Below are 11,955 nucleotides of genomic sequence, written 5' to 3'. Positions count from 1 at the left end.
CACGACGGCCATTTTGATTTCTATTGTTTCAAATAGCTATTATGGGATACCCAGGGGGCAAATACACACTAATCTGCCCCATGAGCATCCCCTAATGTCTTTCGAAACAACAGAAAACAAAATGGCCGCCGTATTTGCAAAAAAGTTTATGAATCACCTGAGGAATGCCTTTTATGGAACGATTTTTTGCTAATAGTAAGTTCCTAGTGAACTCTGGGTCGTTCCATTCCTTTTTCGGGGCTAACTGCCAGTTAGCAGTTCCTTTGAAATTACCAACCAGCATGCCTCAAAACTGGGGATATGCGTTCGTCTTTCAAACCGTTGTAAATCTATATAATCACTCGCCAAGAAACAACTTTCGTACTGTAAAATGGATACGTCGATTCCCAAACTTCGCGTGAAATCTGAACACTTTAAAACCAGGGCCTGGAGCAGGCGTAGCTCAGTTGGTTAATGCGCGGCTTTCGGAGCAAGAGGTCTCAAAGTTCAATCCTCGGTGATTCAACGTCTGTTTCGACTTTCCTTTGATCCGTGTAGCTATAGCTTTAAATACCTGTAAAACGGAGCTCTGACAGAGGGAGGGGGGTAAAGGGCCCACCGTCGGCTTCCATTGATACCAGTCTCATAGCTGAAGGAAAACTACCGACGTTAAATAAAGTTACTTTACCTTTAGAGCTTAGGCCTTATCTCTGCCAGCAGTAATATTCTGTTCAAGACGGTTATAATTATCAAATTGTAAGAAATGGGTAGTTCAGTCACCGTTCGTAAAGTGGTAGAAAGCCTTACGTATCGTCCAGTAGCATCGGGTTCAAATCTCGTCCACGGGTATGGTAAAGTAGTTTCGTTGTCCGTTTAACACACGTCCTAGGACACAGTGCCCTAAATAACAATAATCGCAAATTTAGAGGAAATCAGGATTTGACGATAATCGTAAATTCAATGCGAAGAGGAGATCATGTTGAAACTTACAGTTGTGTCCGCTCACCACGACAAAGGACTAGTTACTAGGAACGTATTATTAGCGAAATAGAATTCACATGTTGGTTGTTTAATACTATCGTCTTGCGTCGCTTGAGGTAATATAATAACCTAAAAAGTCTCTGCAGTTTCTTCTTTGAGCATTCAGTGTCTCAATGAAGTGAAAAATTCTCAAAAACATGAAAAGTAGTAATTTCTATACATGGAATCGTCAAACCCTTTGCTGCACGTCTCGCATGCAAGTCAGACTCTCGTTAACACTTTCGAATCTTAGGTTAACTTGTATATCCGGTACTGTATTATATAATACAAACCAGGAAAATATACTATCGACCTGCCTGAATCACGGAATTCTTGCTACTTTATCCCTAAATTAGCTTGGTTTTTATAATTTTGGAAAACAAATGGAAACGCAATGTCGGGGTTAACGAATACGAGATAATAATTTCCTCAAATCCGTCACGAGTTAGCCACTACAGAAGACTCAATATCTGTGATTTAAAGTTTTTCAGTCCAGCGTTTTTAGTTAGGGTCACTCAGGGATTTGCTATTGCTTTCTTGATTGACAGGCACTCTCGCCATCTTCCACTCGACCAAATACGTAGAAACTTTCCGTAGCAAATGAACCAGACCACATCCGAGTTTCGTTTTTCTTCAAAGCTGACTGTCTCTTCGCCTGAGTTGCCCCACAAGGAGCCTTATCGGTTTGTTTTTAATGTTTTTGTCTCAAGTCCGCCATCTATTTTGGCTTGAAATAAGCATTGTTCTCTACACGATCCACGCTTCATTGATTAAGTGTCGCTTTGCGCCCGTTTACTACTCACACATGGACAAGGCCGCGGAAAACAAGTGAGCATTCATCGGGAAGATAGAGACGCCCTACAGTTTCACTGGATTTGCAAAGAAAATCCTGAGCCTGCGTGGACACTGCACTTGACAAGGGCACTGTTTGGTCTCGGCCCATGGCCTTTCCTCCTTGAGGGAATTATTCATCACCACCTGGACATTTGTAGACCAGAACAGCCTGAAGGTGTAGCAAAGATTGAGCTCGGTCTGTACGTAGATGACTTGCTAAGAGAAGACAAGAAAAACCACCAAATTAAAAAGACTGCTTACGAAATCTTTAAATTAAACGCTCCAGTTTTCATTTCTTCTTTTTGGCTTCTTTTACAAGTTATTTCGTTGGAGGCTCATCGTCGCCTTTCCCTAGCATCACCAACTAATCATTGTTGTTCCTTTCAAAATATCGGAAATTGTTTCCTTTTGCATGTTGTTTACTCTTTCATCCATACACTTTCTCTTTCAGCCACTGACAACTTTTCGGTTGTATCAATTTTCACAATACTGCCTCCAAACTGCTTTGAGTCAGAAACACTTTCGCCTCGGAATCGCTCAATATCACTCAGCTTGCAGCTGCAGACTACAAAAAACTGACTGGAAATTAAAACTTGAAACCATGCAGCAAACAACTTGAATGATCCCAAATCCCTTGTGTAACAGAAATGAATATTGCATAGTCGGTAATTTTTGGTCAACATCAAACAGAACAAAACAACATGTACCTCTTTAGCACTAACACTTTATTTACTTGTTAAGGAAAAACACGTTGAGCAAAATGAACAATCCGGAGGGTTAATAGCTTGGGTTTGGTTCAGGTCAGGTTTCACGTTACCCTTTGGGATGCGGTTACACAGTAAAAGACTTCCCTCAGGGTAAAATATCATTTAGATACGAGTTCACTGACCTTGCAAATTATAAACAGAGAAACAGAATGATTATAACTTAATCATCTTCGTAACTGACAGTCTGAAGGGCAAACTCAAGAACATGAAAATAAAGAAAGAAATACTCACAGTGATGCACGAAACCCTGCCATGTTACCTCGTGCTGCAAGTAAGCGTGTGTTTTCTGATATGCTACAAGTGTGCGTATCAGAGGTCAACTCAGAGCACTGCAGGCATTTCCTGTATTAGCTACGTTCTGCTTTATGATTGGCCAAGTCACCTCAGGGAGCAGATAAGAACGTACTTTTCAGTTGAGGAACTGTGATCGGAATTTCTTTTTTTCTTTTTGATGTATCCATGGAAATAACCCTAGGGCAATTTCGGGTCTAGCGGTTACACACAAAAACGTCCTTGACCTTAGGCAAACGCTATTTACCCATTGGTACAAGGGCTAGTGTAACCACAGCTAATGTTCTAATAGGTCCGTGGAGTCCTCGCGAAAGTAAAAGTAAGCCAGATGATATAGGCCCTTTTCTCAGGGTTATGTGATTTACTCTCCTCGCTTCAGGCCTGTAACTCTCACTAAATGACCTGAGGTCATGACTGTTGTAAGTCCAAAATACCATGCAGAAGTGAAGGCCACAAAGAATATTTTCTCGTGGTAGAAGAAGTCAATGATATCTTAGATGATCCACTATTGCGATAAACACACTACTTGAGAGTAGGTGCATGGATTTCATGATTTATTACACAACAGCAAGTTACCAAGTAGGCAAATAATTCATGGCCCAGTAACCACCGAGGAAATACAGCAGCCACAGTTATTCTGTGAGAGGAGAGCAAGGATGCAGGGAGAAGGATTACACCAGTTTCAGGTAGACCAAATCGTGAGGGTATTCTAGAGTGTCGCGGAAAGAATCAAGGTCGTTGTCCAGTCTGCCTTCTGATAGTACACTCTACACAGAGAAGTTGGTTCAACATACTCATGCAACCACACTCCATGGGGGAGTACGCTTAACAATGACGACTCTGTGGACCTATTGGATTCCCAGATTTTGAAAACTTGTCAAACCAATTATAAGACGGTGCTACTGATGTAAAAGATTCCAGATTTCAGCATGTGTTGTACAGGAACAAACTGAGACGACAAGGGTTACATCGTCTTACACTTGCAGTTTGACATAAGCACTCTACCTAGAAGTAGCAAGAATTAACCTCGCAGAGAGATCAATTCATGGTCAGACGAAAGCGTTTCATCGCAATGAGATGTCGCCCAGAGAAAATTTACTAAAACTCCCGGGGTGAATTACAAGAAGTTCTGCTCCATGTCGAAGTCACTCTGAAGAACATCCATTGAGCTATGTCAAAGAAGACATTCAGTTACCCATACTCACGCCAAACGTGCTGCAGTCTGACTGCCCAAATCTGCTACCCGAAACACAGAGCCACAATTTGGAAAACAAGCACGCATTTGGACATTCACAAGCACGCTCTCTACCTTGCAAGATATAAGGATGTGCTATGAAAGACACGGTCAACGCAGTAGCTTAAAGGATTGCGCGAGAGGCACAACATGAAGTACAAAGAGAATCACAGTAACTTTTGCCGAAGGCGATGTTGTGATCATAAGGGGAAACGAAAAGAACCATTGCCACGTGAAGCTCGGGATTTTTGAGAAACTGATCACTAGGAAACTAAGACGGAATTACGAGAAGAGCCAAAATTACGTACAGGAAAGTCATTTCTGGAGATGCCTGTACAACACTTATATCCGCAGGAAATACATGAGATAACATCAGGTAGAATCCCACTTATTGTGCTAGGAACCACTCTTCAACACGTCTACAGAAAACGAAAAAGACCATACCCCCCATACTCCCAGAATAAGGACAGATATGATCTAGTACCATAACTCCTTGCGGCCCTATAACACACCGCTGACATGTGATACTCCATCTTTCCTGCTGTGCTACGAACACTTGAACAGATAAGTGAACGTTGTGACGCCTTTTTTGCTCTATTTTGGTCGTTCCACGGCCCATCTCGACTCCTTTCGAGCCGTCTTTCTTTCGGGTAAGTGGTCCCTTTCCTTTCAGAAGCGTAACTTCGATCTTTACAACGAAAAAGTCAAGGCGACACCGATCACGATCAAGGTCTCGATCGAGTCCAAAACATGATGCTCGTTGTGCTGATTCAGGGCGTTTACATTCACTGAGCCCTCCTAAACTCCCGAGGATTTCGGATGAAGATCAGTCTGCTCTTTCCTCCATTTCGACGACCTTAAAAGAAGTCCAACAGGACTAAAGTCCACGAATGCACGAGTGACATCTCTGGAAACCTGCTGGCTGGAAAGCTGCCCGCCAAAGTTGAGCATGGAATCTGACGCACTTTCTGTGCTAGCGTACTCAGATGAGGACCTCATGTTCGACCAAGAGGGCTCTGTTACGGCTTTTACTCCATCAACGCGGGCTAATGAGCCACCAACCGGGGTTTGTGAACCCCAAAATGAGGTTAATAAGCCTTTTGACGATACTGGAAATCAAAGTAACGGGACAACCGTCCCCCCAAATAGCACTGATCTCTATGATCCTGATTCTCAGTACTCTTCGTGGGAACCAAGGTCGATTTTTACTGCATTCTTGCAAAAAAACTTCCGTAGGAAGTTTATCTTACGATCAAGTAAGTGATATTCTTGACAACTACTCCATTCCGTCCGTGGATTGTTTATTTTCTCCCACCTTGGATAACTCTATCCTAAATCAAGTTTTCCCACCTAAGTCTCGAAAGTATACACAGAGCAGAGGGCCATGCTGAACATAACTTGCCCCCTTTGTCTTTTACATGATGCATTAACATCTAACAAAATTATTCCCCCAGAGGACACCAGAACAATTCTGGAATAGTCCCTTTGCTTGCTAGGCTCAGCAAATTGCCAATTCTAAATCTTGTGAAGAAAAAAAAGCCTTGCGGCCATATATAAGGATAAAATTGGCCTAGCTGACCAGTCTCTTCCTAATGCGAGCCGCATGCTTTTTGGGGATGACTTTCCAACAAAGCAAGCTGACCTATCCAGATGCCTCGCTAAGAACTTGGCATTATCTTCACGACCGGGTAAACGCATCCACCTGCCCAGGGCCTAGCTGTGCTCCTATCAGGAATAAGGCCCTCGTCTGGAACGAACAATAAATACTTGAGTAACCGCCCAGATGGAGAACATCTCTTGCATAAGGTCCCTCCTTCAAAGAGGCGACTAAATGACCACCCTAGACCTGAAAGACGCCTACCTTTCGGTCCCAGTCCACAAAATCTCCCAGAAGTTCCTTCAATTTCTGTGGAGCAAACACATGCTTTGTCTTTCAAGGGCTCTGTTTTGGCTTAAACATTGCTCCAAGGGTTTTTACCAATCCCTTGGACGAACTTAAATGGTGGCTGTCGAACATCGATTCGGTGAATGGCAGTCCAATAACACCTCCAGCCTCGACCTTGTTCATAACGACAGATGCATCCAAGGCAGGATGGGGTGCGGTCTGCCAAGGGCATCGCACAAATGGGTGTTGGTCGGAAGATAAACGTATCAAAACTCAAGGCCGCCTTCTTTGCCTTAACATCCTTCCTAAAGAATCAGTCTCATTGCGTGGCCTGCCTGAGAATGAACAACACCACAGTAATAGCCCATATAAACAACAAGGGCGGTACGAGGTCGGCTTGCTTCATAACTTTAACGTTGGAACACTGGAGGTGGTGCCTGTAGAGGAACATAGTGTTGTCGACACAACACGCTCCAGGCAAACTAAACACCATTGCAGACCCGGAATCTAAGGCGTTCAACGACAAAAGCAAATGGAAGATAAACCCTGTTTGCTTCTTGCCTGTCCGCCCAGCTCCCCTAGAACGTAAGCTGGAGACTGGACCCAGAGGCCTTGCACGCAGATGCTCCTACAATGAACTGGGAACCCTTCAAGGGTTACGTGTTCCCACCTTTTAATCTGATTCCAGCTGTATTGAACAAAGTGGCTCAAGACAAAGCGGAAATCACACCAGTTGCACCCCTCTGGCAAGCACAGCCTTGGTGGCCGCTCCTCCTGAGCCTTCTGGTCGAACAACCAGTCCTCACTCCAACCACCAGAACCTTTTGAAGGATCCATCAGACCCTCGAAGGACTCACCCAATGTTTCCCAGACTGCACCCAGCCGTGACTCACATCTCTGGGGACAGTACCAAGCAATGGGAATTTCTGAAGACGTTACCCAGATATTCCTTTCTGTATCTCGTTCGTCCCTCCACACGAAAAACGTACAGATCAGCTTCGGGACGCTGGAATTGCTGGTGTGATAAAAGACAGGTTGATCCCTTTTCGGCATCTTTAGCTGACATCCCACTCTACCTAACCGAGTTCTTCAATGATGGAGCGGCTTACCGCTCAGTTAATGTTGCGCGTTCAGATATTTCTACCGCCCACACCAAGGTGGATGGTCACCCTAAGGGGCAGTATCCTCTCGTTACCCAACAACTGAAAGGAATGTTCAACAGTCGTCCCCCTAAACCTAGGTACTCCCACACCTCGGACATAACCCTTATCACTAAACACCTTGCATCGCTTGGTAGTAACAAGCTATTGTTTCTAAAGCAATTGTCGCTTACGCCTTCCATGTTATTTATGTAGCCTGCCTGGGAAGAGTCCCAGCGCTAACAAAATTGGATCTTCGGCACTGCCGCGTCCTCCCAGAAAGCGTGGAGTTTGCGCTCTCAGTAAACGGGGCTCCTCTGATCAACTTTCAAAGGCTTTTTTTGCTAGATTTCCCTCCAACTCCAGACTCTGCCCAGTTGAGACATAATGCTCATACTTTATTAAAGCCACATGTGCGATTCGTCCAGTATTTCCCTCTTCCAATGTTGGTCCGTTGTTTATCCCGTATGTAAAGCCTCAAAAACCGATTACGCCACCGTCCATCGTGAGGTGGCTACGTTGGCTACTCAAGGTTCCTGTTGTCGACACCAATGTCTTCAAGGCACATTCCGTGCGTGGAGCCTCAACTACTGCAGCAGCCAATTCCAATGATCCCTTATCGGAGATTTTAAGAATGTCTACTCCTTCCACTTTTCAGAGGTTTTATTACAAACCTGTTCACAGCTCAATGTTTGCTCATGCAGTTCTTTTTTCTGGTGTACATTCATCTTGGGTTGCACCCCTTCAATGCAGATCTTTAGATCAACGACTTGATATTTCTGACATTTTCTTGTTTATTTATATTATAAACATTGTCACTCGGAGGTTTTTCCTCTTTTAAGTGATATTAAAATATCAACGCTTGTATTTGTCTGACTCCCTTCTATTGTCACCCCAATGTTTTGGCGTGTTTGTGAACGGAGTTCATATAACATAATCCAATTATACCAGCATAACTGAAATTATATAAACAAACGAAGTGAGAAATACATGAGGACCCACCGACCCTTCCGGTCGGTGTCATTTTGCATCATACAGGTGCCATGCCCTGTTGGGGTGCCAACATAAGACCGATGGTACTTACTGTCCACAGTGCTGAAAGTATGGAGTATCAAATGTCAGCAGCGTGTTATAGGGCCGCAGGGAATTATGGTACTACGTCATATCTGTCCTTACCCTGAGGGTACGGGGGTATGGTCTTTTTTGTTTTCTTTAGACATGTTAAAGAGTGGTTTGAAGCACTATAAGAGGGATTCTTCCTGATGTTATCTCAGGTATTTCTCACTTCGTTTGTTTATATAATTTCAACTATGCTAACAGGCCGCTTCGCGGCCCTAGTATAATTGGGATTTACGTGCATCTGAAAGGGTCAATGTGGAGGATTTGCCTGGCTTTAATCACGAAGACGCACTATAAAAGACGTGGTGCCTTGCGCACATGCAAATGATTTATCAATCAACCGTGGATGCAACCGAGCTCTGTGATAATTTGTACAATAAAAAAGCCCTTCTGGCAATGTGTCCATAATATGATATAAAATGTTATCTGTCGTTTTTTTTAATCCCCAGTTCCTTTTTCTCGCGCTGTAAATATCTTTTAGTGCTTTCGTCTCTGTGTTGCTGTTTGTTGATCACGATCTTGGAAAATCACTGGTCCTTGAATGAATTCGAACAAAAGCAGAGCGTGAAGCCACCCTCTTTATACTGCGTCTTTGTGTTTAAGCTGTTTGATTTTAGTTTTCCAATTAACTTAACGTCAGGAGAGGAAGTTAGTAAGTTTACTGAAGTATGTTCCTACCTCAATCGACTACCTTGACTCGATTTTCACTAAGTCACGAACAATTTTGTTTGCCACTCGGGTTTTTGATCGCAGTTTGATTCTTGAACTGAATTATTAATTTATGCAAGTTCTTGATGTGATAAATTCTCAGCCAATGAAATTTAGTAGTCAATGAGCGTACGAGAAACGTTGCTGACGATAAATTGTGCCAGTTTGAATAAAGCTGCATAGATTTTAGTGTCTGCATATTATTTCTGTTCATTTAAGCGGAGAAATAGAGCCTTTGGCTCGTGGATCCACAACAACTTTCACAATGTTATGAAAAAGTGGCGTCAATTTGTTAAATTTCAACCAACGAAATTAGTGTTGTTACAAGTGACAAAAAGTCTCTTTTTTTGGTTTAATGATCATAAGTATGCTTATTCCGAAACATAAATTCACATTACCTACAGTATGATTTTAATCACTAGCTTGCTTGTCTTTTTTCTATTACTTCTTTAGTCATTTCGGGCTGTTGTGTAAGTCGACCTTGTGTGTCTTCCTCGAGTGAAGACAACTCTTTTTGTTTCTTCATTAAGACCCCTTTACTTGGCCATTTTTCATCAGCCTCACGCACAACTTCTGCTAAGCTTTGCGTGCTGCCATAAGGTAGCCTAGCAACTTCAGGCAGCACTAGATCTTCTGCTACTGTCACATCCTCTGATTCAGGTTCTACTTCAGTCAAGTCCAACCTTCACTGTGGTGTAGAGCTTTCGAAATCTTGTGAATAGCCAGCTGATCGGCGTTTACTCCACTGCCTTCTGGAAGTTTCAATATCAGAAGGGGTTTCTCCTTTATTGTTCCTCAGGTTGATATTGCATCCGGATTCAATCAACATTTGTGAAGTGTCAGAAAATCCGTCATGAGCGCATTGATGAAGAGGCGTATTTCCCCACTGGTTTTGAATATTCGCATCCGCCTTGTTTTCAAGCAATAGCTTGACAAGTGGTTCGCTCCTCTTCCTCCTCCTGACTGCTTTATGCAGAGGTGTTTCTCCCGCCTGGTCTTGAATATTTGCATCCCCCTTGTTTTCAATCAATAGCTTGATGACTGGTTCGCTCCCCCTCATGACTGCTCGATGTAGAGGTGCTTCTCCCCGCAGGTCTACAATATTCGCATCCGCTTTGTTTTCAAGCAATAACTTGATGACTGGTTCGCTCTCCCTCATGACTGCTCGATGTAGAGGTGCTTCTCCCCGCAGGTCTACAATATTCGCATCCGCTTTGTTTTCAAGCAATAGCTTGACGAGTGGTTCGCTCCCCGTCATGACTGCTCGATTTAGAGGTGCTTTTCCTCGCAGGTCTACAATATTCGCATACGCCTTGTTTTCAAGCAATAGCTTGATGAGTGGTTCGCTCCTCCTCCTCCTGACTGCTTTATGTAGAGGTGTTTCTCCCTCCTGGTCTTGAATATTTATATCCCCCTTGTTTTCAATCAATAGCTTGATGACTGGTTTGCTCCCCCTCATGACTGCTCGATGTAGAGGTGCTTCTCCCCGCAGGTCTACAATATTTGCATCCGCCTTGTTTTCAAGCAATAGCTTGACGAGTGGTTCACTCCTCATCCTCCTGACTGCTTTATGTAGAGGTGTTTCTCCCTCCTGATCTTGAATATTTGCATCCCCCTTGTTTTCAATCAATAGCTTGATGACTGGTTCACTCCCCCTCATGACTGCTTGATGTAGAGGTGCTTCTCCCCGCAGGTCTACAATATTCGCATCCGCCTTGTTTTCAAGCAATAGCTTGACGAGGGGTTCGCTCCTCATTCTCCTGACTGCTTTATGTAGAGGTGTTTCTCTCACCTGGTCTTGAATATTTGCATCCCCCTTGTTTTCAATCAATAGCTTGATGACTGGTTCGCTCCCCCTCATGACTGCTCGATGTAGAGGTGCTTCTCCCCGCAGGTCTACAATATTCGCATCCGCCTTGTTTTCAAGCAATAGCTTGACGACTGGTTCGCTCCTCCTCCTTCTCCAGCTGACTGCTTTATGTAGAGGCGTTTCTCCACACAAGTCTACAATATTCGCATCCGCCTTGTTTTCAAGAAATAGCTTGACGAGTGGTTCTCTCATCCTCATGACTGCTTGATGTAGAGGTGTTTCTCCCCCCAGGTCTACAATATTTGCATCCGCCTTGTTTTCAAGAAGTAGCTTGATGACTGGTTCGCTCCTCCTCATGACTGCTTTATGTAGAGGTGTTTCTCGCCGCAAGTCTACAATATTCGCATCCGCCTTGTTTTCAAGCAATAGCTTGACGAGAAGTAAATCCTCAAGCATGACTGCTTTATGTAGAGGCGTTTCTCCCTCCTGGTCTCGAATATTTGCGTCCGCTTTGTTTTCAAGCAATAACTTGACGAGTGGTACGTTCTTCTGCATGACTGCTTTATAAAGAGGAGTTTCCCCCCACTGATCCCTAATATTCACATCAGCTCCATGTTCCAAAAGCAGTCTAGCCACCATATAATTATTGCTAGAAGCTGCAAAAAGCAAAGGTCCCTGTTTACCTGGGGCTGTTTGAGCATTTACGTCTGCCCCAAGATCAATCAGGGTTTTGATTAACACACCAGAGGACATCCCACTCGCCAACAGCAATGGTGTGATGTTGCTTGTTGCAGCGACATTGACATCAATACCATCATTCAAAACGAGCTCAATCACCTTCTCTACATTACCTCTCTTGGCGCACGAGTGCAGCCCATTTAGTGTTTCGTCAATCTCAACCAAACTTCGGTACAGTTTTTCAATATCAGCATGACCTGGTTTTCTGGAATCAAGGGCTGATAGAATATCAACTGCTGATTTGCCACGGAAAATGGAGGCGTTATTAGTTACTGTTTCGCATTTCATTTCCTCCACAAAGTTCTCTAGAAAGGTACTTGCTCTATAAACACTGTCATAGTCTCCTTGTAAGACAACTGCTTGTAGTACATTAAATCCCGAATGGCTGTCCGTACGCAAAAAAGCCCTCTTTGCGAATGTCCTAAGACTCA

At 43.7% G+C, this 11,955-nt stretch overlaps 1 protein-coding gene across 1 annotated transcript in view; it reads right to left on the bottom strand.

The window, feature by feature from the left end:
* Window positions 1–8,669: 8,669 nt before the first annotated feature.
* The window catches only part of LOC138037605 (serine/threonine-protein phosphatase 6 regulatory ankyrin repeat subunit B-like), a 47,566-nt gene continuing 44,280 nt past the window's right edge, over window positions 8,670–11,955 (bottom strand). Inside the window, exon 12 of the mRNA XM_068883510.1 lies at window positions 8,670–11,955. This exon is cut by the window's right edge and continues 1 nt beyond it. Within this exon, the coding sequence (XP_068739611.1) occupies window positions 9,662–11,955 (2,294 nt within the window). The 3' untranslated portion in view covers window positions 8,670–9,661.

This window comes from Montipora capricornis, chromosome 1 (genome assembly GCF_036669925.1).
Source record: "Montipora capricornis isolate CH-2021 chromosome 1, ASM3666992v2, whole genome shotgun sequence".
Lineage (NCBI taxonomy): Eukaryota > Metazoa > Cnidaria > Anthozoa > Scleractinia > Acroporidae > Montipora > Montipora capricornis.
This window is presented reverse-complemented; position numbering and strand designations above follow the sequence as displayed.